Raw genomic sequence first — 23488 nt, 5'->3', positions numbered from 1 at the left:
CTCGCCTGGTGAAATCTTATGCGCCCCCCCCCCACCCCCCCAACCAAGAATCGACAGGACAGACAAAAGCTCTCGTCTTCTAAGTGTTTTTCCAGACTTCTTTTATTTTTATGGAAACGTCCGTATATCATCGTATTAGTCCAAATAAAATGTTTCCTGATCTTCTTACGATGACGTCACACGTTCTTGCCGGCGGCAGATGCTTCAACGGCTTATAAACGAACTCTTTCGTGTCATTAGATCAAAGCGGTTAGCTGGCGGAAATGGCGGAAATGTCGTGAATGATGATTTTTCGCCGCATTCTGTGCTGCCTTAGTTTGAATGCGTGTCGTGTCACTCAAAAAGATGATTTTACATGAGGTTAATAAATTGGAGGCTTCACACGATCAAGATTTTTGGAGCCGATCAGCGAGTAAAAAAACGAAAACAAAAAAAAGTACTTCTTTAAAAAGGGACAGTGTGTAATAGTGAACATTTGTGCCAAAAAAGTAGATTCTCATAAGAATCGCGATTCTCATTTAGTTGGATTCAGAATCGATTTTAAATGTCCAAAATCAATTTTATTTCAATTATTTTACACGGTCTTACCCTTGTTTGTATGTGCCTTTATTGGGAGCCCTGTTCATGTTGAACCTGATTTGGGGCAGTGTGGTTCCGCGTGTTAAGTTGTGGCCACATGAAAGCAGAAGAAAAAAGTCACAATCAAGTTATGGCAGTAAAAGTCGTTTTTTTTTGCAGCGTAGGAGGACCATATGCCGGTGAGCAACGTAAGGATGCTCTCTGTATACAAGCCCGAAGCGTTTTTGTATGAATAGTCGTTCTTTTGAGTGGTAAAAGTGCCGTTAGCAAAGCGCTAATTAGCATTAGCGAGTCAGATTGGAGTAGATCAAGACGATTCTTTGCACATCTACAAATTGAAGCAGAAAATCGATTCAGAATCAAATTCTTTCTTTCTCTTCTTTCTTTCTTTCGTCCCCAGGTTGGACGGAACGATGCCAGACGGTGTTGAAATCGCAACCAACAGATTTGCGTTCACGCGTCCGCTGGAGCTCAACGACTCAGGCGTGTATCGCTGCGAAGCCGCCAATGACATCGGCGTCCGCAGCCAGGACTTGTCCCTCTGGGTCCAAGGTAATAAATGTCCTGCTTCTGAACTGCAAAACGCCCCAAACCCAGATACACTTCAAGGATTTACGCGACTCTGTGGATTATTTCTAGTCGTCGTCTTGATTTCTGTTGTGCTCATCACAAACAAGTGTTTCTCAGTATTTCCGATACTCGGTACCTGGGAATCGATACCGGTACTCAACGGTAACAATATTCGGTACTTTTGTGCACTTTTTTCTTTTTTTATTTGTTAAATTGTATTTATTAATTTTGGTGGTAGTCAATGTTTATCATTGTTTAATAGTAAAATGCTTTAAAAATATAGAAATATAGAAAACTTGACAAATAAAAAAATAAATTTCATTCAAATGAGCCAGAGAGGAATAGTAAAAATAAAGTTTTAACATTTTGCAATTACTGAAGTATTATTAATAAACTTACACAAAGTGTGAATCAAAATTCTGTGCAATGAACAACAGTATATATATCAATTAATAATAATTGATGTTATCTTAGTTTTCTTGTGCAGTAGCTTTTGCAAAACCGTCCAGCAAGTGGCAGCAGAGTATAAGAGACCAACCAGGGTCATGTTGAACAAAGCTCTTTTCCCCACTGTTTTCAACAGGTTTGTGAATAATGATGAAACTTAGCTATATTCTAATGCTAATTGCTGCAAAAGAGAAAAAATCCTTTTTGATTCCTGATGAAAGAAGAAACTTTCCTCTTTCTTTTGGTAGGTTCCATGTTTTTATAGCAATAGAACACAGTATTCTGCGGGCCTTGCAACATCAGTCAAAATCCAGCAAAACAGCCGAGAGCGAAGGGGGTTGCTTCAGTCAAAATGTCTGCGAGTCAATGAGTTGAAAGGATCTCTTATCGGCCGTATGATTCTTCAAAATGGCCGATGCGATATTCGTCAAAATGCTGAATATCGACTCAAATAATCGGCCTATGCCTAATTTGCATACACAAACCTTTTATTAAAGCCGGTCCGAAAGGATTTCATCTGTGGCAAAATGTTCAAGTGTTGCGGTTCAGGAAAAAAAAAAAACTTCTCTGAGTGATGCACTTAAGTTGCTGGTCAACTTTGTTTTGGATGTAATGAATTACCTTGACAGATTTGACTTGCGTGCAGTCGATAAGCCGTGAAATGTTCCAGTGCAACACGACGGAGCCGCTGAGGGCGCGCGCGTTGTGTGTAAATGTCAAGCGGGGCCGCAGACGGGAGCCTTCCTGGTCCTGGACCATACAAATGGTTTTTCCTGGTCGGCCTTGTATAAATGGCGGCGATAAATCCTGATGCCGCATCCGCATGCGCGCTTCCTGCGCCGGGGCCCCGCGCGGCCCCGCGCGGCCGCTCGGGCCGGCTCATCATTGCAAAGTCGGGGCCGGGGCGTGGAGCCTGAGAACTCTCCTTTTTGTTTTCATTCCTGCGTGGCTCCTTTGTAATCCCTCTCCAAACAAAGCAAGCGCTGCCTTTGGTTCCCCCCGCCCAGCCTCCCCAGCGAGCGCTCGGCCGTGGAAAGCCCTGGACGCGCCCCAAAAAAGCCGTCACGCTTCATTTGTTCGCAGGCCCGACCGAGCCAGTCGCGGCGCTCCGAGCGAAAGCGCAGCTGACGGACATCCCGTCCAGGAAAGACTCTGCAGGCCAATTATCTTCAAATATTAAGACTCGGGCCATGCGGCCTCTTCTCCTCTCCTCCTCCTCCCCCCATTTTGAAGTGATCTTCCCCTCCCCCGCTTGCTGTCTCTCTTCTAAACGTCTTGCGCTCTAGCAGGTGCTCGTCAAATTTGAGACCTTTTGACCTTTGACAGCAATAAAATATTATTTTGCCGTCTCTTCTAATGCAAGCACAGATTGAGTTCCTCCGCATATTGACTATTTAAACAGAGAAGGGCCAAAACATGCCTTTTGAAAGTTAAACTGCACTAAAAATCTAGCCACCAGAGGGTGCTAGAACTGCACAAGTGGACATCGACCCGACTTTTTGAACAGATGCGCTGTTTTTCATATGATGGCATGACGACGATGATATATTGTGGCGGTTTTAATATCGCGATATTGCCGTTATCGTTACATCACTACTCCACACTCCGCCGAGGCTGCTTGCGCGCAAATCTGTCGTAGACGTTAAGCAGTCAGACCTTTCATCAAAAAGCATCCTGATTATATCTGCGCGCGAACTCCACACTAAAGGATAATAGGATCAAATAATTTTACAGACACGTAGCAGTCGGAGACAGTCTGACCTTTTCAGTCATTTATCCAAAATGGCTGACAAATGCTCAAAATCGTCTCGTCATTTGCGTGCAGGACAATTAGTCCGACGGGGCAACAGCTTTTCCATCCCGATGATCGCAGCGCGTCTATCGAGACACCCGACAAGTGAAAGAAACGACACGATGCGCCGGCGGTCAAGAAAAGGAGGCGTCAGCTGGCGTTTTGTCCAACTGCTATCAGCGAGTAAGCCGCCTCCCCCTCCTCCAGAGGACAAATGACGGATGGCCGCTCCTCGTCCCGTGACGACCCCCGCAGCGGGGTGAGGGAGAGACGCGCGTGGGTGGCGGCCGTGTCCGTCCATAAAACCTCTTTGTCGACGTTTTTGCACATCAGGTTTTCATAATCATCATCATAATAACAATAATAGGTAATATGTAATATTGGAATACGTTTTTGGTCAAATGTATGAATTATTGAGGGTAGGTTTAGCAAGAGGTGAATTTTCGGACCGCATGATGAAATTCGTATCGCGCAAGCTTTTATAGGTTAAACGGGAAAATATCTCAAAAACCTGATGTGCGAGACAAAAAGTTGACATTTTAAAAATATGTTAAGGGACATTTCATTGATGAACAATTTGCAGCGTTATCATTCGGTCTGAGATGTGAATCGCGATTCTCATTTAGTACACTTCAGAATGGATTTTAAATGTCCCAAAATCGATTTTATTGAAATTATTTTATACTGTCATGCCCTTGTTTGCGTTTGCCTTTATTGGAGCGCTGTTCATGTTGTACCCGGTTTGGCCACTTAGGGGCAGTGTGGTTCCGCGCGTTCCGATACAGTTAAATTGTAGCCACATTAGAGAGTAGAAGAAAAAAGTCACAATCAAGTTATTCAAATATTTTTTACAGTGTTGGCAGAGCATATGCCGATGAGTAATGTTAAGATTCTCTGTATACATTCCTGAAGTGTTTTTGTATGAATAGTCGTTCTTTTGAGTGATAAAAGTGCCGCGAGTAGCGCGCTAATTAGCATTAGCGAGTCACACTGGAGTAGATCGTGACGATTCTTTGCACATCTATAAATTGAAGCAGAAATCATTGCCAATCAAATCATTTTGAATGGAAAATTGATTCCGAATCGAATCGCAGACCCAAAAATCGGAATCGTGAGACAGTCAAAGATTCCCACCTCGAGTTCAGAGTGCGCTTGTCCCGATGATAGTTGGAAGCGATTCAATATTTACAATCAAATTCTTCATGTTAAATTTTAATTCTGACACTAATAATATTTTCTCTTTCACTGCAAATGAATATTGGCTCCAATCATCCTGTCGCTAGCTTATTTGACTTTTTTTTTTTTAAGTCACGGTACCCCAGTACTAGAAATAATCCACAAAGTCACAGTAAAGCATTTTATTTAAAAGCATAAAGAATGTGTTTCAGATTCCGTTGGGTTCCATTTTTTCATCTTGACTCGTACCGTCCGCAGAACCCCCGTCCACCACGGCGGCCCCGGCGGCCACCACCGCCACCCGGCGGCCCCGCCTCCCCGCCGCCGGCACGGCGCGCTCCCCGTTGACCTCGCCCACGCTGGCCCCCGTGCAGGACGGCACGCTGGGCGCGGTGGTGGGCGGGGCGGTGGGCGGCGCCCTCATCCTGGTCCTGGTGCTGCTGGCCGCCTGCGCGTGTTTGATGCGCCAGCGCCGCACCTTCCGGGGCGACTACTACACCAAGCAGTACCTGGGCCCGTCGGACATGCAGAAGGAGACGCAGATGGACGTCCTGCAGCCGCACGAGCTCCAGGAGGTTTACGGAGACAAAAGCAACAAAGGCAGCCAGGAGCTCAAGGCCAAACTCTCCGGCGACGTCATCTACCCCGACTACACCGGCAAGGAGCGGGCCGGCGACGACTGGGGCGAGCGGGAGGGCGACTACTACGCGGAGCGCTACGGCGGCCAGATGACGCAGCACCCGTGCGGGCCGCCCGTGCTCGGCAACGGCTCGCCGTACCTGTCGGACGACCGCTGCAACAACTGCGCCGACGGCGACTACGTGGCGCACGTGGACGGATCGGTCATCTCGCGCCGGGAGTGGTACGTTTGAGCAGAAGCGCGCGCGCGGGAGACCGCTTGACCTGCACGGGGCCGGGACGCCGCCGCCGCCGCCGCCATGCGATTGGCCGCCGCTCGGCCTCTTGAACGCTGTCGGCGATGACATGCGCTCTGAAAGGGAACGGAAAGGAGGACGAGGGTTTCCTACACACTACTGAGATGTGCTAACAGTCGCACAAATGTCAAAGCCAGAGCGACTCTGGTGAGCAGACATACCGCCCCCCCCAACCCCCCCCCCCCCCCCAATCCCCTCCATTTTCTGTGGCCCGGCTTGCCACAGGAAATGTTGTGTTCCAAACTCCTCCTAAAAATGCAAAGTTGTGCCACAATCACATCGCTGAAGACAATGAAGGATGTTGAGCATCTCCACTGAAGTGACAAAAAGTGCAGAAAAATAAATAATCGGACAAATCTACTCTCTAAGTATTTGTACTTGGTTACTTGCCAGCCCAGGTGGCAAATCCAGGAAGTACGAATCCTGCCAGTTTGGCTTAAGCCCCTATTGCTAGGGGCAATGGGGGCTAGCACAAACGAGCACAATGGGAAGCTAGCTAGGGAGCTAGCTAACTAGCACCCGAGGCTAAAGCTAAACTGTGGCAGGATTCGTACTTTCTGAACCGGAATTTGCCGCCTCTGCTTGCCAGGACTGGAAATCAAACAAGGTGGCCGGCGTTGAGAAACAAGTTTGACACCTGACCTACTTCGCCTTCCCCATTTCATATGCCTATTTTATTTTTTATTTTGTATTTTTTTTATGGCAGCACATTGAGCTAGTGGTTAGCACAGCTGCCTGACACTTTTGAGGTTCTGTGTTTGAATCTGGGCCTGTTTTTCCTGCGTGGCTTTTGCGTGAGCCACATTCCAAATTTGCTTGCAAAAGTGTCGGCAGGTGCGAATGTGGCCGTCGGTACGTTGCTGCTTGCTACGTGACCTCATGGCTTTTGGCGACCGGTCCATTGTTTGTTGTATGTACCCTGCGATTGGCCACGACCAGTCCGGGGTGTGCCAAAAGTCCGTCGGTGTGAATGCAAGTCTGAATGCTTGTTTGTTTGTGCCCTGCTGTTGGCTAGCAACCAATCTGCTTTTTTTCCCCCAGTAAATTGATTGCAGACTCCAAATTGGTTCTATGCGGCGACCAATCCAGGGTGCACTTCTCTTCCAAAAAGTCATCCAGGCTTAAGTGAAGGCCCAAACTACTCCTAAGTGTGACGATGAAAGGTTGTCTACGTGCAACCAGTCCATTACTTATCTATATATGTTCCATGACATTGTTTGGCGACCAGTCCCAGGTTGTCCCCCATATCTCCTATCAAGAGTCAATTTGCGTAAATTGAAGACATCTCAAATGTCTGTAGATGTGAATGCAAGTGTCTATTTATAGATATGTGCTGTCTTGGCTGGCGACCAGTCCATTGTGTCTATATGTGCCCTGATTGGCAGGAGACCAATCCAAGGTGTCCCACAGCTCTCAACAAAAGTCAGCTTGCTTAATTTAAGCTCTTCGACTCATTGAAGACTCAAAATTGTTCGGAGTTGTGAAAGTTTTTTTTGTCTATATGTGCGCTGGGATTGGCTGGCGACCAGTCCAGGGTGTAACTTAATTCTCTTGTCAGCCTAATGACGACACGAGCGTGCGTGAAATTAGAAGGCCGTTTTCTGCGCGTTTGATGGAAGTGGTCGAAGTTGCAGATGTGTTGTGGTTTTTGCGGCCGGCGCCATTTTGGGCTCCCGTTAGCCTGCAACGCGCACACAAAATCCGGGGGAGGAAAAACCCACGTTTGCTTCGAGGAGGAGGACGAAGATGTCTTAGCGGAAACATTGTTAGCCGCTGACATCAGCACTCGCGTCCGCTCCCGCTCATCACGGAAAAAGTGCACGAAATTGGAGACGTGTGGAAAAGTTCTCCAAAAGAGGAGGAGACTCGCTCGCTCGCTCGCTCTCGCTCGCAAACGCGCACGCTCATCAAGTCCTCGGCGAAGCACTGACATCATCACTTGTGAGCTCACACCAACTTTCGCTTCTTTTTTTTTTTATCCCTGACATCCAACACGACTCGTTTTAACCCTTGCAACGCCGTTGATCATTTGTTTTTTAAAAGGAAGAAATCCATATTTGCTTATTTGAAGCAAACCACACAAGTTCACCACCTGCTAGCTTAATGCTAACACACAATACAAAATGCCATAGACGGGCTAACAAGTAGCATCTTTAGACTTCTGCCTACTTGTACTATTGAGATACTTTGACAAATATTTTGAATTTATTGGCGGGGACAACTACGGAAGAGCGAAGAGAGAGAAAAAACAAGTTTGAAAGGATTCGGACTTAAATCTCAGAATCCTTTCAAACTTCGCTGGCCCGAATCCTCTTCCGTCGACAACCGCCATTTTTTGTGGAAAACGCTTATTGGCGGTCTATCCCGGCTTGTTCAAGAATTTTGGTTTGGACAATTTGGTTGGTCAAGCTTTGTGATGATATCAATACATGAGAAATATTGATCCGAAATGTTGCATTTTTCTGTTTTGAAAAGTTCTCCAATGAATCTTGCGAGCAAAATGAAGCGTGCAAGAGTTCCGTGGCTTGGCGGAGGCGTTGAGACACATGCAGCATGTGTTGCGGCTCCACCTCTTTGAGGTTTTGTGCGGGCCCCGCCCTCGCTGAGAATAAAGCGCTTTCATGTCTCACGCGGCCGCAGGGGGGGGAGCGGCCCTCGCCTCAAATCTCCGGCTTCCAAAATGGCGCCGCCTCGGCACATCTGCCAACTTGAGTCGTCTTCGCCTCGTCGGATGCGAAACAACTTTGATGCGTTGAGCAAAGACGAAGGACGCGCTGCAAACAAAATTGCACTTTGAGACAAACGTTGGATTTGGCACAGAAAAACTTTTGAAAAAGATTTCATTTGACAATTTTTTTTCCAAGCATTCGTCAGGTCTTACTCAAGTACAAAGTAGTTTTTTTTTTCTAAGAGGTCTTTTTCTAAAAAATGATTTTGATTGTATTTTATCGACAAATTGTATTTTTGCAAGTCATGTTTTTCAAGAAAACAATTGGCTGCTTTTATTTCAGAAACAAAGTTGAACTCTTATGACAATTAATCTGCATTTTCAGTCTTTATTTGTATATTTTCAAACAAATTTGACTTCAAAAAGACATTTTATAAATTGTGTGTGTGGGGGGGGGACAATTAATTGGAAAATAAACTTATAGAATCATTTCTCATTTTATCTAAAAAAAACAAAACTTTTTAATACAGATTTTCGTAATATTTACATCGTTCTCCTCAGAAGTACATATTCTCAAAATAGTCCGACTTTTTCTTGTGGTGTCGTTGGAATGCGGTCCTTGTGTCCTCCTCATGACGGAGGCTCAACTTTTTGGGCATTTTGTATGCGACGAGCGTTTTGCGCGAGGAACGCGCGACATTTGCAAGCGTCTCTTGCTCACCTCCATCAACTTTTTACTTCTCGCTTTCGCCATGTTGTGTAAGCTAATGCTAAGATGTTAGCTTAGCATCAGCCATTGCAACTGAATGCTAAAACGAAGGTGTTAGCTTAGCATCAGCCATTGCAACTGAATGCTAACGTGAATATGTTAGCTTAGCATCAGCCGTTGCGGCCGAATGCTAACACTAAGATGTTAGCTTAGCATTAGCAATGATGACTGGATGGCAGGTGCCTTATTACTACATCAGTTTACATTTCAAGTCTTCAACGGGACAAAAAGCTTGTTTGCCTCGCGCATTTTCTTATCGGACGCGCGTAACTTGTTTTGTTACCAAGCTAGCAGCCGGCCACATTCTTGGGAAATATTATCTTGTACATAAGCTGGCTCTTTTTTTTTTTTTTGTATTGTGTGTGTAATACTGAAGCGTGGATCATTTGTTGTCGACCAATCCTTTTGTACAGAATGTTTGCGCTCTCCCGGGAAGCGGAGCTGAATGAATGCGTGCAAGGTTTTTGGTTTTTTTCCTGTTTGTTCCATTGTTTGCAATAAAAGTTTTTGACCTTCCCCCGCCCGCACGTCGGTGCGTGTCGTCTCGTCACCTTCGCCATCGCCATCGCTCACTCGAGTGTTGCAAGAGCCGCGACTTAAGAGAATGAAGTTGCCTTTTTGTCTTCTTGAGTCGCCATTCAGCCGCGTTGTTGACTTTGGCGACCGCTCGTCACTCATTTTCTTGCTGCGTCCATTAAGGAGCTCGTCAGGCAGGATTTCGCAGGATTTGCCGCCACTCGGCCACAAATTGGTGGCTTAGGCCACGTGGATTTCTTTGGGGGGAAAAAAGGCTTGTTTGCTTTATTTATTTATTTATTTTGAAGGGACTTTTAAAAAAAAATACGGGTAAAAAAAAAAAAAAGTGAAGACAAGGCTTAAATTTATTATTGAAGTGTTGTACTGATTTGGTTCCTAATTAATGTAAGAAATGATTAGAATGATCAGTGTCATCAAAGAAGTGAATATTATTAATAATAAGAACATATATTATTATAAAAGTTGAGCAAAGTGGTTATTTCAGAAGTGTGTGTCAAAAAAACTACATATATATATATATATATATATATATATATATATATATATATATATATATATATATATATATATATATATATATATATAAAATAGTTTTCTTTTTTGTAAGTTTACATAAAAAAAAAACGTGTTTTTTTTTTTTTTTAACAGTTTTGAATGAATCTTTAACCTGGCCTGATTGGCTGTTTTTTGTTAGTTTTTTTGTACTTGAAGGGCGATCATCAGGGCGACCTTTTTTTTTTTTTTGCGTCTCGTGGTCGTTTATCTTGCGTCGTCGCTGTCATCAGCTGTGATGCTGGCTAAATGAAGCGTTTGACGGCAGCCTCTTCATCTTTTTCATCATCATCATCATCATCATCATCATCATGGACGCCGGCTGACCACACGCAGCCACCTTCCTCCTCGGCGCCCCAAAACCTGCCCACACTCCCGCCTCTACTTTTATTATTATTATTAATGTCATACATGTCTAAAAATCGTTTTTTCTAAAAATAAAAAATGACTCCAGCCTTGACGAGTCAAGAAAATAATGTTTTTCTAGATTTTTTTTTTTCTTTCAAAACATTTTTTTGGGGGGGGGGGGGGGGGGGACTGACATTCCTGAAAAATATTTCTTTAATCTTGGTTTTATTGAAAAATATGACTTAATCTTGTCATTTTTCTAAAAAAATGAAATAAAAATGTGTTCCTGAAAAATACGGGACAATTTCTTTGCAGATTTTCCTGAAAATATGCCTATTATGAATTTTCTAGAAAATCAAAAAATATATATAATGTTTTTTTGTTTAACTTGAAAAGCATGAATTTTTTATTTTAAAAAAAATATAGAAATACTGTGTTTTTTGCAAAAAACGTGTTAAAAACTCGGGGTGTGCCCAAAAAAAATTGAGTAAAAAACCAAAAGAAATCCATTTGTCTTTGTCCACCTGGATGCCGCCTGACCACCCAGTGCTTCTTTCCTGATCCCACACCTGCCCCCCCACCCCCCCCCCCCCCCCCCTCGGTCCGCAAACACGGTGAGCTGTTTGTTGAAAAAAAGAACGCATCACTCGAGTGGCGTCCCTAATCTCGGCCCTCCCCGCCCTAAATGGCCGCCCTTAATCCCCCCCCCCCCAGCCGGCGCTATAACCTGTCAGCCCTGCTATCGCACCAATACGTGTTGTTTGGCTAAGTGACAACTCTGTGCCCCCCCCCCCCCCCCACCTCAGATTAGAAGGAGAAAGCGGATACTTAATCCTCAGTGGCATGCGGGTCCGATAACGTCCTTCTGGGACGTCATTCGGTAACCTGCGGCTAATCTGTCAGCGCTAACGCTTTGCGTGTTGCTGCAGGCTCGTCGTTCTCGTTGCGGATGCGTCGTCTTTCCGCACTTCATGAATCTCTCGGCAAAAGTGTCGTGTTCTTGTCACGGCAGCGCACAACTTTCAACCTTCAACAGTTTCCTGACGTCACAATTTCTTTCTTTTCTTCTATTTTTGTGTGTTGTCCTTTTTCTAAAGCTGCTTTTCTATTGTTCCGCTCAATCTGACGTTTTGTGTTGGATTGTTAGCTGTCAGATTCTTTTTTTTTTTTTTAAGAGTCAAATTTGAAGAAAGTTGCATTTTCGAATTTCTGGCGTTTCCATTCAGTTTGATTTTGGCATTTCTTGTCAATTTGAATCAAGTTTATTCTTGGGCAAATACAACTTTTGCTCAAAAGCTTTCAACTTGAATTGCAGCCTCGCCAAATGTTGTTACCACCGCGTATCAATTAATGACTCGTGCGGCTCTGTCGCCGGGCAGATTTGCCAGGGCGCAGTCCCGTGACCTTTTTCCCAACACGTCAACGCGCTGTTAAGCGCTTGTGTTTTTTCCTCCGGACTAATTGGCCCACCCGCCTCTGCGATGGAAACGGGTGGGCCGGGACGGACGCGTGGGAGCGTCGTCGGCGTCGCTGGGAATTATTCCGCCGCGCCGGAGCACAACGCGAAATCCGCGCTCACCTCTAATCTTGACAAACTGCGCGCTGGAAAAGCAAAAGCGGCAGCAACGCAAAAGAATGTCATCTTATTTGCTTCGTTAGATCGGTTGATCCATTAGTTATTTAGTTTGTTTGTTGGTGAAAATAAGTTTTGTTGGCGGGTTGGTTACTTTGTTACTTTGGTTGGTTGGAGGTTTGGCGGGTTGGTTATATAGTTACCCGGTTGGTTGGTTGCACCATTAGTTACTTTGTTGGTTGGTAAAAATGCAATTTCATTTAGCACGTTTGGTTGGTTGGTCTGTTAGATAGATGCCCTGTTGGTTGGTTGGCAAGTTAGTTATTTAGTATGTTACTTGTTGGCCAGCTCGTTAATGAATTGCTTACTTGGTTGCTCCGTTAGTTACTTTGTTTGCTGGTGAAAACCCCCCCACAACTTTTGTTGACATATTGGTTGGTTAGTTACGTGGTTGGTGGTGAAGCAACATTGTAGGTCGGTTAGAGGTTTGTTGGGTTGGTTATTTAGTTGGTTGGTCAGTTAGTTCACTGGTTGGTTGGTTGGCTTTTTTCATGACGTGGTTTGTTGGGTAATTACTTGTTTTTGTGCGTTTTGGACCATTTTCTGATTTGGTGCTTTGACACATTTGTTGGTCGGTTCTTGTTTTAAGTCATCTTGCTGTTTTGTCTGTTTGGTGAATTGATTAGTTAGTTGGTTGATTTGACTTTTGCTGGGTTGTTTGTCTGGTTGATGAATTGGTCGTTTGGGTCATTAGTTACAGTCGTTACCAGGTTGGCCTTTTGGTTCTGTGGGGACTTTGTGAACGAGGCCCCAAGTGGACTCGCCTGCGACCTCGTCAGGAAAACGGATTCGCACCACAATTTGTGACGTTTCAGGCGATCCAAACGAAATGACATTAAAATTAATAATTAATATTCCACAGCAAGTAGAAAGCGGTCTTGCCGTCGCGTCCCTGCGAGTCGAGCAGTTGCTTGGTGGGTCAGTTGGTCACATCGTCCGATGTTTGTTGACGTGACGTATCTGAAGATGTTTTCCTGTGTGACTTTTCAGGCCTCCGTGTGATGTCGCCTTTTGCGTGAACACGCCGTGCGGCGTTCCCGTGTTTTGCCCTCAGCAAAGCAAATGTTGTTGAAGGAAAGGAAAAAAAAAACACGCCTGCGTAAAAGTCGCGGCGTCACCTGCTCGCGTCCGTCCGCCGGGCCGGGCCGGCGCCGCCATCCGGCAGCTGCGACCGCTTGGGCCGCGTGACGCCTTCCGTCATGTGACTGCGTGCGGACCACCGCGGGAGCCTGCCACTTGCCGGACCCTCACGCGAGATCAAAAGCACCCAGAAAGAAAGAAGAAATGCATTTTTACGACAGCAAAAAATGGCTACGTTAGCACATCAGACTTCATGAACCTTCAAACTGAAATGTTGATCACTTCCTGCTCGACTTCGTGATGGCGGGCGAGCGGTCCGTCTTGAAACGACGACGCTTTTGACTTCGTTAAACGCAACCGCCGTCGCGTACGTGAAGGCCGCAAGGCGCACAAAAGAAAGAGGAGAGCAGCGCCGTTGTCCCGGCGGGCCGAGGCGAGGGTGAGGTGAAGCGCGGCCGGCGTCAAATCGAATCAAGGAGCGGGTCGGCGGACGGCGGGCGGCGGGGGGGGGGGGCCCGTTTAAAGTCGACCAGCGTGAAGTCTCAATTAGGGAGACTTAACGCTGACGTCACGCTGCGACGGTCAGAAGTTGGACGAGGAAGAGAAGGACGGCGAGCTGAAGACAAAACAAAGCGCCGCTAAGGGGGGGCGAGGGGGGGTCGACGCTTGATTAACTGCTTTTCCCGACTGTCAGATAAAAGACCTCATCCTGTTCTCCGCTCGCCATCCGGACCATCAAATCGCACCTTTTTGCCCCCCGTCGGCTTCCACTTTCACGCACGCTCGGGTTGATTGGCGGTAATGATCGCACTGTGCGCCCCCTGCTGGCCAATCACGTGCCAACGGATCCACAAGGGGACGGCCGAGGGGGCCGGCGGAAGCACAGCTGGCCTGGCGGCGTCCGTTCGAGTGCGGTTCTTCAGCAACGGGCCTCAAATGGCCGCAGATGTCGTGGACGTCCTCCCGGAGTCTTCGAATCACGATCCGGTCCTCGGGGGCCGCGAGCCGCCGTGTCTCGGCAGTCCAAAGACATCCGCGGGGTCTTCGCTTGACAGAAGACTCCGTAACGGGGTTCGCCAATTCCGACCCTCGAGGTCCGGAGTCCTGCAGGTTTTAGATGATACTGAAGACCAGGACCGTTGTCAGGCATGCGGATGATGTGATTATAGGAATCGGCGGCGCGAGTGGGCGGAAACATCTCAAACCTGCAGGACTCCGGACCTCGACGGCTGCAATTGGTGAACCCTGCTCGTCAACGTGGGTGCGAGCGTTTGCAGGTTTTCGGTCCGAGTCTCAAGTCTGCTTTGTAAATCCGCCGGGTTGGAGTCCTCGGTCTCTCGAAGACGATCCTTCGGTTGACAGCGGACGGTTGCGTTGAAGGCAGCACGGCTTGGGTTTGAGAAATCGACACAACGACAAGTCGAGTGTTTACGCGTGACATTAAGAAAATTCCTTCATGTCAAATTTTTGGGGGCATTTTTTTTTCATTTTAAATGATGCAAGAGATGAGCGAGCGCAGTGGTTCCAAAAATGTTGAGGACGTCCTCATAACATTAAATGTAAAAAAAAAATATTCACATGACAGGTGCTCTTTATTATCGACGGGCAAAAAGTGTTGATTAAAAAGACTTTTTTAATTAAGCGATTCATTTGATTAAAAATTGTGATCGTTTGACAGCTAAAATATTAATGGAAATAACAACAAAAATATATTTGAGAGATAAATACAAAAATAAAAACGACTAAATGTGGAAATTAATATATATATATATAAATAGACTTAAATATGAAAAAGGCTCTGCTTTCCTGTTTATTAATTTCATGCTGCCGAGGCATGAAATGTTATTCAAATGAGGGGGCGGGCCTAAAGTGCGTCTTGGCCTTCGTCAACAAGTAAATTGTGAAATGTTTGAAATTGGAAAGTTCAACTTGATCTCCACAAATATAAGCATTATTATGACATTTATTCCTGCTAAACGTTGACGCGTCTGTTTCGTTGCGACTGGAATTCCCGCAGTGCACGATTTACAAGTGGTGGCCATTCATAAAAAATAATTAATAAATAGTGGCGTTAAAGGAACTTTAAATGAACTCAAAATGAACGCACTCATTTTGACACTTTTCATATAACTGAGCTTTTTTTTCTCCACAAATCCAAGATGGCGGCCCAACAAGCATCGCAAAACGTGTCTGATGTCATGATTGAGATTTGTTCAATTTTCCGTTTGATGGAATCTTGTCGTGTTTCTTACGCTTTCCTACAATTTCCAGGCTTTCCATTTTGTTTCCAAACATGGCACCTCACTTATGCTCCGATCAATCAAGTTAGCGCGCCGCGTGGTTAGCATTCTCCCATTAGCGCAAGCAATTAGCCCCCGCGCGGGACAAGATTGAGGACGGCCGCCTCTCAAATCGCGCGCACGCTTGGCGTGCTGTTGTCGGAGGCATCCAAGAATAAACGTCTCTCTCTCTTTCTCGCGCACGCGCAGCGCCAGCCGCGCAATCACTTAGCGCAACGCAGCCAAATGCCGAGTCAGCGGAAGTAACGCAAAGGTCGCGCCGTGGTGTGCTGTTGGCAGGAATACAAGAAGGTGTGTGTGTGTGCGTGTGTGCGTTGGCAGGACACCTGCGAGACGGGCCGCTGCACCGGGAACGTCGGACGGTCGTCGTGGACATGAGCGGCGCCGCAGGGATTTGCAATGCTTGTTTGTTGTTGTTGGTGTAAAAGACGAGCGGCCATATTTGCTCCGGCGACAAGTTTCCCGTAAGAGCTTATTTCTAATTGGCTTTGCGATGCGGCACGCGTTCGTGCCAGTCGAAGGTTCGGAGACGCGTCCTCATTCCGTAGCATGAGATCGCGTCCGCAATGCTTTGACTGGCACTGCAAAAGACAAACGTCATCATATTGGTCACGCTAAACGCTATTTCAAGTCAAGCCACTTTCAGGATCAGGATTTCGTACCCGATCCGTTTGTCGGGAGCTTCGTTCGTTCGCATTGTGAGGATCTCAACTCCGCCTCTTTCGAGCTTGAATTGGAAGGAGGGACAACTCGTGGATCCATTTCAGTTCTCCGTCATTGCTCGTAGCTTTGTTTTTAGCATTAGCATTCGGAGTCGACAAGCAGTAGTTTGGGAAAAGTTGCTTCGCGTCTGATTTTGAACCGCAAAGTCTCGCACGTTGGCGGCGCTCGTGCTTTGTCGGCGCAGTTTTTCCGCGTTTCAAGCGGACGGCATCGGTTGAAAACGGGATCGGAGTCAATGGACTCAAGTTTGTTTGCATCGGCAGTGCAGCGTGTGCTGTTTGGCGCTTAACTGAGCCTGACGCCGCAGTGGTGATGCGTTGGACTGCGAGCCCCGCCCTCCCCCCGCCCTCCGTCCTCCGTCCCTCCGCCGCCGTCTGCTGCTCTGTCTTGAAGAGACGTGATCACGTCCATAAACCTGCATCGATTTGCTGCTTGCCTCGGAGTCATTTGTCCCGCCGCTTAAAGCTTTGCGTGGCCATTTTTTTTTGCGCCAGCTGCACGCACGCACGCACGCACGCACGCATTCACGATCTCACAACTGCCTGAATTAAGAGCTCGCTGCTGTGCAAGGAAGTCTGACTAACTTAACACGAGGCTTGGGTGACCATTTTCTCATTCAACAAAATGTTTTTTAAATTGAATTTATGGGGGGGAAAACGGACGCCCGAACAGGACGTAAGGAAATGATATGTCCTCCAAAACGAGGACGCGTTTGGTCACCATCATATTATTCCACTAAAAGCATTTTTTTGCAGCGTTGGAAGAGCAGATGCCGGTGAGTCATGTTAAGATGCTTCTCCGTAGACATTCCCGAAGCGAGCTTCCTTTTCATAGTTGTGCAGTTTTTAATCATGTCCTTGACATGTCCTAAGAATTGATGTTCCATAATTGATAGAACTGAACTCAAGGGAGGAAATTAGAATCGATACCCAGCCCGAGAATCAACTCCACTTGTCTTCGAAACACGCAAAAGCCACGCAGCTGAATAAGTTAGGACTCGCAAAACGAACGCTGCTCGATGGCCCGCTGCAAAAAGGTCACGCGCGAGTCATTTCAAGCCCGCGAAAGAGTCATTAGGCGCCGGCCAACGTCAACAGGAAGTCGCGCAGGCGTGTCACTCAATACGTTGGACTCTTTAAAAGCATTCCGGCCCGCGCGGCAAACGGCGCGTTTCATGGCTTTCACGTGCCGACGCGGACCCGCTGGACTTTGTGATCGTGACGTGGGTCGGCAGTTCCAAACAAACACGATACAAATGCGCCCGTTAACCTGCAGATCGTGTCTTCGGCTTTTTCAAAAAATGTTCCACTGCGTACAGTTTTACCTCACGACAGTTTTCACCGTATTCGTATTAAATGTGATTATTTTTACTTTTGTTGCCAATTCAATTCCAGCTTCAAGCTTTTTTTTTACTTTCCAAAGCTTCTGCCGAATGAACTTTTTGTTCCATTGCAGGCCTCTGAATAAGACTTTACGCAACCGCCTCGTCTCGGAGTTTGCTGTTTTGGGCAGTGGCGGTCGTAGCAGGTTTTCTTCCGCGGCCCGCTTTTCTCAAGAACGGATCCCGTTTCGAGAAAGCGGCCATGAAATAGCGGCCGCGCTAAATGGTTGCAGAAGCGGGACAGCCGTGAAAAACGTCTTGTCAGGCGGCCATTTTGCAGCGTTGCTCCGATGTCAAATATTGGCCAGGGGGAATGAAACTGCTCACCCAAGCGGCAAAAACTTGCTGATGGCTTCACGTCGGTCCGAATGAGACTGGACCAGAAATTACATTTTCAAAAGGACTTTGGGAATTTTCATCAGTTACTTGCCATTTCCTTTTGATTTTTATATTTTGTTAAAAAAAAATTTTTTTTTTTTACTTTTTATGGCTTTCAGTTTTTCAAAAATGCTTAGTTTTAGTATTAGCTTTTTTTTCTTGTCTTTTTTGAAAAAATTATGTATTTGTGTGCAAGATTTAAAAAAAAACTTTATGGTCGAGGATCATGAAGTGAAAACACAAAAAAATATATATTTTTTATTATTATATATATATATATATTATTTTTATCAATCAGACGCCTACTAATTGTTATGCCCCTCCAGCACAGTAGCTGGCGCTATTTACTGTTGCTGGCAGTGCCCGACGCGTCAAACATCGTATGGTTCATCTCTGCTAAAGCAATTACTTTCTCTTTATTTGGAAACGCAAGCGAATCTTCCGAATCGTACGCTGCGTGTATTTCTTGTAAGTTTCTGAGGGTTTTTTTTCTCGCAAATTTGCCACTTTATTACGTTTTTTCTCTCTGAATATTGCCCCCGCCCTCTAAAAAAATATATATTTATATGTGGGCCTAATACGCCGTTGTACGAAACAGAATGAATGAAAAATATAATAATAAAAAAGGAGATCCATTTTACAGATGCCTCAAATGTGTGTGTGTGTGGGGGGGGGGCACAACCATCTTGGTGGGCGGGCACGGACCCCTATGGCCCGCCCATGGCGACAGGTGTGCCTGCCGGGATGCGCAACTGTACAAAGCGCCTAAACTCCGCGTCGGGTTCGTGCGCGGCTCCTCGTCTGGGGAAAAACATCGGGGTCGAGAGCGGCGCAGCGCTTTTGACGTTTTCCGGACTCTTCGTCCAAGCCGGCGAAGCGTTCGGCGAGGAAGCGCTCGGGCCGCTTTAATTAGCGCGACCTCCAGCTTCACCTTCATTTCAAGACGTCCTGGCAAGCGTGTGCGTATCCTGAAAAATGGAATGCTCCGTGTCATTCCTGAACTGTCTTTGACCTCCTGGAAAAATGTCATCACCCAGCAAGCCTGCTTTAAGCCGGCTTTTCTTTCGTGCACTTTTCCAACACATTTTTCACCTGCAGCTTGGCGAGGGTCTTGTCCAGCTTGTGAAATTCCGCGTTGTAAACCACTGACAGGGAAGTTAGACATGTTTTGGCACCTCACACGTCAACAGAATATTGTATATTGTCGCTGCTATGTGAAAAACACGTATGTCCATTTTTTTGTGTGTTTTGGAGATGAAACTGGAAAAAAAAATGGACGCAAGTGTTTTCCACATAACGACGATATGCAATGGCGGAGGCACGTGGTCTACTGCCGATTACTTAAGAGCAAGAAGAGGCAATCGCGATATTCTGTGAGGTCTTGAAAGATGTGACAAAATGCTGTGAAACCATTTTTGGCCGTGAAGAAGTTCATCCCTCCTTCAGCAATCGTTATCAGAATATCCCCCCAAAAAAAGATGCTTTTTGTGTAAAAAGGCAGCAAACGGCATCCGCGTGCGCTAAGCGAGTGTGCACCTGTATCAATAAAACACTCTTGAAATGCATTTATTTCTTCCATCCAGTGTGTGAAGGCGCGCCGTATTTCACCGCTCGACATATTGACTTTGGACGCTTTCGCGCTTGGAAGAAAGAGGGAAAAAAAACGGGGCCGCTTCGTTGCGCTCTTGCTTTACGGGTCCTCGAAGACTTCTCCGGACTTGTTGGACGCACGCGAAAGGGGGCTGCTTTCTTTGTCAGCGCTCCACGTTGACATGTTGACACCCGCCGCCGAGACTTGAACCCACAATGACGGCCCTCCAAAGTCAAACCATGGCAAACGCGCAGGACGGATTTGCGTCACGCAGATAACCAACGTTGGGATCTTTGTCTACCTTACAAGATCAATTTTTTGACTTGAAAATGCTACTAAAGCCTCGTTTCCACCCGCGGTATCGACCCTGCTCGGCTCTACTCTGCTCTACACCAAAAAGCAGAGCGTCTCCACTGCCACGGCCACCACGCGGGAGCCCCTCCCCCTCCTCGCCGTGCCAGTGACGTCATGCTAAAGCGACCGCAGCTAGCGTGCGCCGCGCACGCACGCAACAACAACAATGGAGAGCGCACACAACGGTTTGTGTTTGTGTCTGTTTATTTCAGCCTGAAGACATCAAAGGAATATCGCAGCAAGCAGAAGACTGCATTCAATCCAGTTAAAAAGGTTTGCGCCTGCTCAAAAGTCCGAGCATTCATCTGTTTGGAAGCCATTGTTGTCCTCCCTTCATCGTTAATTGCGGCTGTTTTCCCACGGTGGAGGTTTGCGCAGCTGCACATTGATGACGACATGTCTCGAACCAATCAATGGCCTCCAAAATAATTACGTCACGTTTTCGAACTGGGCTACTTTTTTTTTTAGAACCGCAAAGGAGCAGGTACCAGAAAAAGAGAGTAGAGGAGAGTAGAGTAGATTTGTTGGTTGTTTAGTTACTGATGACTGCATTTTAAAAGTAAGTTAAGTTACAAGTTTCTTCATTATTTACTTTCAGCAGACGCCCACCACTGCTTAACACAAACATGACAACTGCCATTTTTTTTACAGTAATGTTTAAGAATAAACTTAAAATGAAATCATACATTTATCATGTAATTTTTTTTTATATATTAAAGTTGAAATATAAATATATGTTAGGACTTTGTAAGCTTGACTGTATTGTGCTGTGACACTAAATGATTCAAATTATTATTATTATTATTATTATTTTTAAGCTAGACAAAACCAAGCAAGCAACCGTAATATTTTCATCAAAGTCAACATCTAAAATGACCTCATCCCATATTGTGTTATGGTTGAAGATGTTCCATAATATAAAGTTGTTTGTTTTGTGTCGGTTGGTTTGTAAAAAGTTCTGTTTTACCTCCTTTAAAAAAATTATTTAAAAAAGTTCACTATTAATTTTGTTTCATGCGAATGTTCCAGCAATAACCAGTGACTCAAAATGGCGGCCATTCGTGAGTAACGCATCACAAGTTGGACAACGTGAGCTTCAGCCACTTCGCCACTAGATGGCGCCAGCGAAATTCACATTCATGGAAAATAAATCTCCAAAATGGATAGTGAACATGACCTTGCGGGACTGGCTAATTAGTAACTGACTTTTCTGTTGCTCGGTTTAATGGCACGGGCGTCTTTGGACACCGCAGCGTTGCCGTTAGCTCGCAGGCTAGCTAGCCGCCATGTTTAGCGGAACGACTCAAAGACCACATTGCAATTCCTGTTTTTGCGATTCACAGCAGGGCTCGGATCCCATCCGCCGCTGATAAATGACCGAACTTCCATTTGTCTGCGGTCTGAGTCATCTGGTGGACGCTCAGATGCCTCCTGCAAGGCATCATGGGAGCACGGCGAGCCGCCGGCCAGCGCTTTGGAACAAACGGCTGCCAGTCATGAGAGAGAACACGTCTGGCCGCGCCAAAGAGTTTTGGAGTTTCGTCTGATGGCGTTCCACGAGCGCGGGAGACACGTCGCGCGCGGAACAAGAAGGTCTCGTCGTTATTTGCGTCGTCATGGCGCCGCTAAACAAACGCAAAAACAAAACGTTTTGTTCATGAGTGTTTCAAAGCTTGGTCTGAAACAAAACTTTTGACATCCGCTTTCTTGGTCTTCTTGCAATGAACGTTGTTCGGCGTCTCGACGCGTGACCTTGAACGTGTTCTTTTTTTGTGTGACAAAAGAACAATTGACAGGATCTTCAAGCTTTTGGAAGCTGACAGGAGCTCAAATTCCTTTGAATAATGTTACACGATTATTCGTTGTGTCGATGATGTGAAGACATTCATATGAATGATTTCTCACAATAATTAGCAAGCAAATGCATTTCAATATGCAAGAGTTTTTCCCCTCTTAAATCTCTGCCAGTGTTCATTTTTTCCAAATGATCGCTTGTACAACATTCCTCGGAAATCTCAATCACTGGTTTTATTTGAATTGCGGTGGCAAACGGGAAGCAGAATTACAATTGAAATCGGAATTGAAATTCATGATGCAAAAATGAGAAGAACTCATTCACTGCCATTGACGGCTATAAACGTCAAAAATTCATTTGAACTATTTCTATTAGTTAAATGTTTTTTTTTCCTTTTTGTTAAGAGTATGAAAACCTAGATTTGTTTTATTGTATTAGAACAGATATAAAATTAATTATTAATCGTGAGTTAACTCGTGAAGTCATGCGATTAATTATGGTTACAAATTTTAATCACCTGATGCCCCTTTTTTAAATAATATTTTTTTATTTTTTAATCGTAATTAATTAATTGTTTTTTTTTAAATTAAATTTTTAATTGTAATTAATCACATGACTTCACTAGTTAACTCACGATTAATCACTAATTTTATATCTGTTCTAATACAATAAAACAAATCTAGGTTTTCATACTCTTAACAAAAAGGAAAAAAAAACATTTAACTAATAGAAATAGTTCAAATGAATTTTTGCCGTCAATGGCAGTGAATGAGTTAAGTTTGACTGCATATAAACCTATTTACAACCTGAATGTTTTACAAATATTATTGTAACTAATACAGTGCAGTAATTGCTCTTAACATTAAAACCCTACTTTTTTAAAACTGATCATTAAAATGGAAAAGGGGTAGAAACGGTTTGACATGATGGCAGGAGATCAGCAGGTTATTTCCCACAATGCCTTGCTCTATCCAAGTCTTTAAAATGGCTGCCCATTGAAATACGCGGTGTCATTCTCACTCGTGATGACTTTCTTTGCATTGAATTCAATTTGACCTCCTGTGGGGCGGCCACCGCATTTGTGACTTCTTCTGCCATTGAGACTCGGTTTGGACAGGTCCGACTTTCAGACTTTTCTACTTTAGGCAGGTTAGAAAGCCGAAAGCCTCAAGCCGTCTCGCTTTATTGCCCATGAATGTTGTGCGTTGTGAAGCGCGAGCACGACGGGCCTGTGATGGCCTCGCCGGCTGTGTTTGCGTCTGCGCTCGCTTCATTTGCTGGAAAAGACATTAAGCGGTGAGAAATTAACTTTAAAGTGTTAAAGCAGAGACGCGTAGCGAGCAGGAACACAGCGCAGGGTGGTCTCTGACATTCCTTTGGCTTCGGACGCTCACTGGCGGAGGTCGACGGCCATGTTTAGGGAACAGGACGTGACGTCACCAGCCCCCAATTGACCGTTCACTGCAAGTGTCACGTCACCATTTGTAAACCCAATTTGATGCATAGATAGATATTGTTGATTTGTGTTGTTGTAGTCTTTCCAATATACGACACTTGCTGAGGGGCAAACGGGCCAGAACTCTTCCGCTCGCTGCATCACAAACAACACTAAATGTCTGATTGTGTGGTTTAAAAAAAAACAGTTTAATTTCCAATAGTCTTCGAATCAAAACGGATCTCTTCCAATAATGTCAAAAGACGATATGCTTCCTCCAAGTGAATTCCTTCGCGGGGGCACACGCGCCCCCATGCGGCCGAACCAAGGCATCGCATGTACACAAAAAAAAAGGAAAACCAATGTGGCTGCAACAACGGTTTTGATCAGCTTTTGTTGGCGCTTCTCTCATGTCGTGCCTGCTGCTTGTGTTTTCATTCCCACG

The 23488-nt window shown here is 45.5% G+C and overlaps 1 protein-coding gene across 1 annotated transcript in view; it reads left to right on the top strand.

The window, feature by feature from the left end:
- The window catches only part of nectin3a (nectin cell adhesion molecule 3a), a 35268-nt gene extending 29611 nt beyond the window's left edge, over positions 1-5657 (top strand). Inside the window, exons 5-6 of the mRNA XM_086081529.1 lie at positions 980-1131; positions 4823-5657. Coding sequence (XP_085937655.1) covers positions 980-1131; positions 4823-5436 — 766 coding nt within the window. The 3' untranslated portion in view covers positions 5437-5657. The remainder of the gene's footprint in view (positions 1-979; positions 1132-4822) is intronic.
- The last annotated feature ends 17831 nt before the right edge of the window (positions 5658-23488 follow it).

Source organism: Leptonotus elevatus, chromosome 7, assembly GCF_054856555.1.
Source record: "Leptonotus elevatus isolate MCC_2025b chromosome 7, RoL_Lele_1.0, whole genome shotgun sequence".
In the NCBI taxonomy this organism is placed as follows: domain Eukaryota; kingdom Metazoa; phylum Chordata; class Actinopteri; order Syngnathiformes; family Syngnathidae; genus Leptonotus; species Leptonotus elevatus.
The sequence above is the reverse complement of the archived record's forward strand: the minus strand, read 5'-3'. Positions and strand labels throughout refer to the sequence as shown.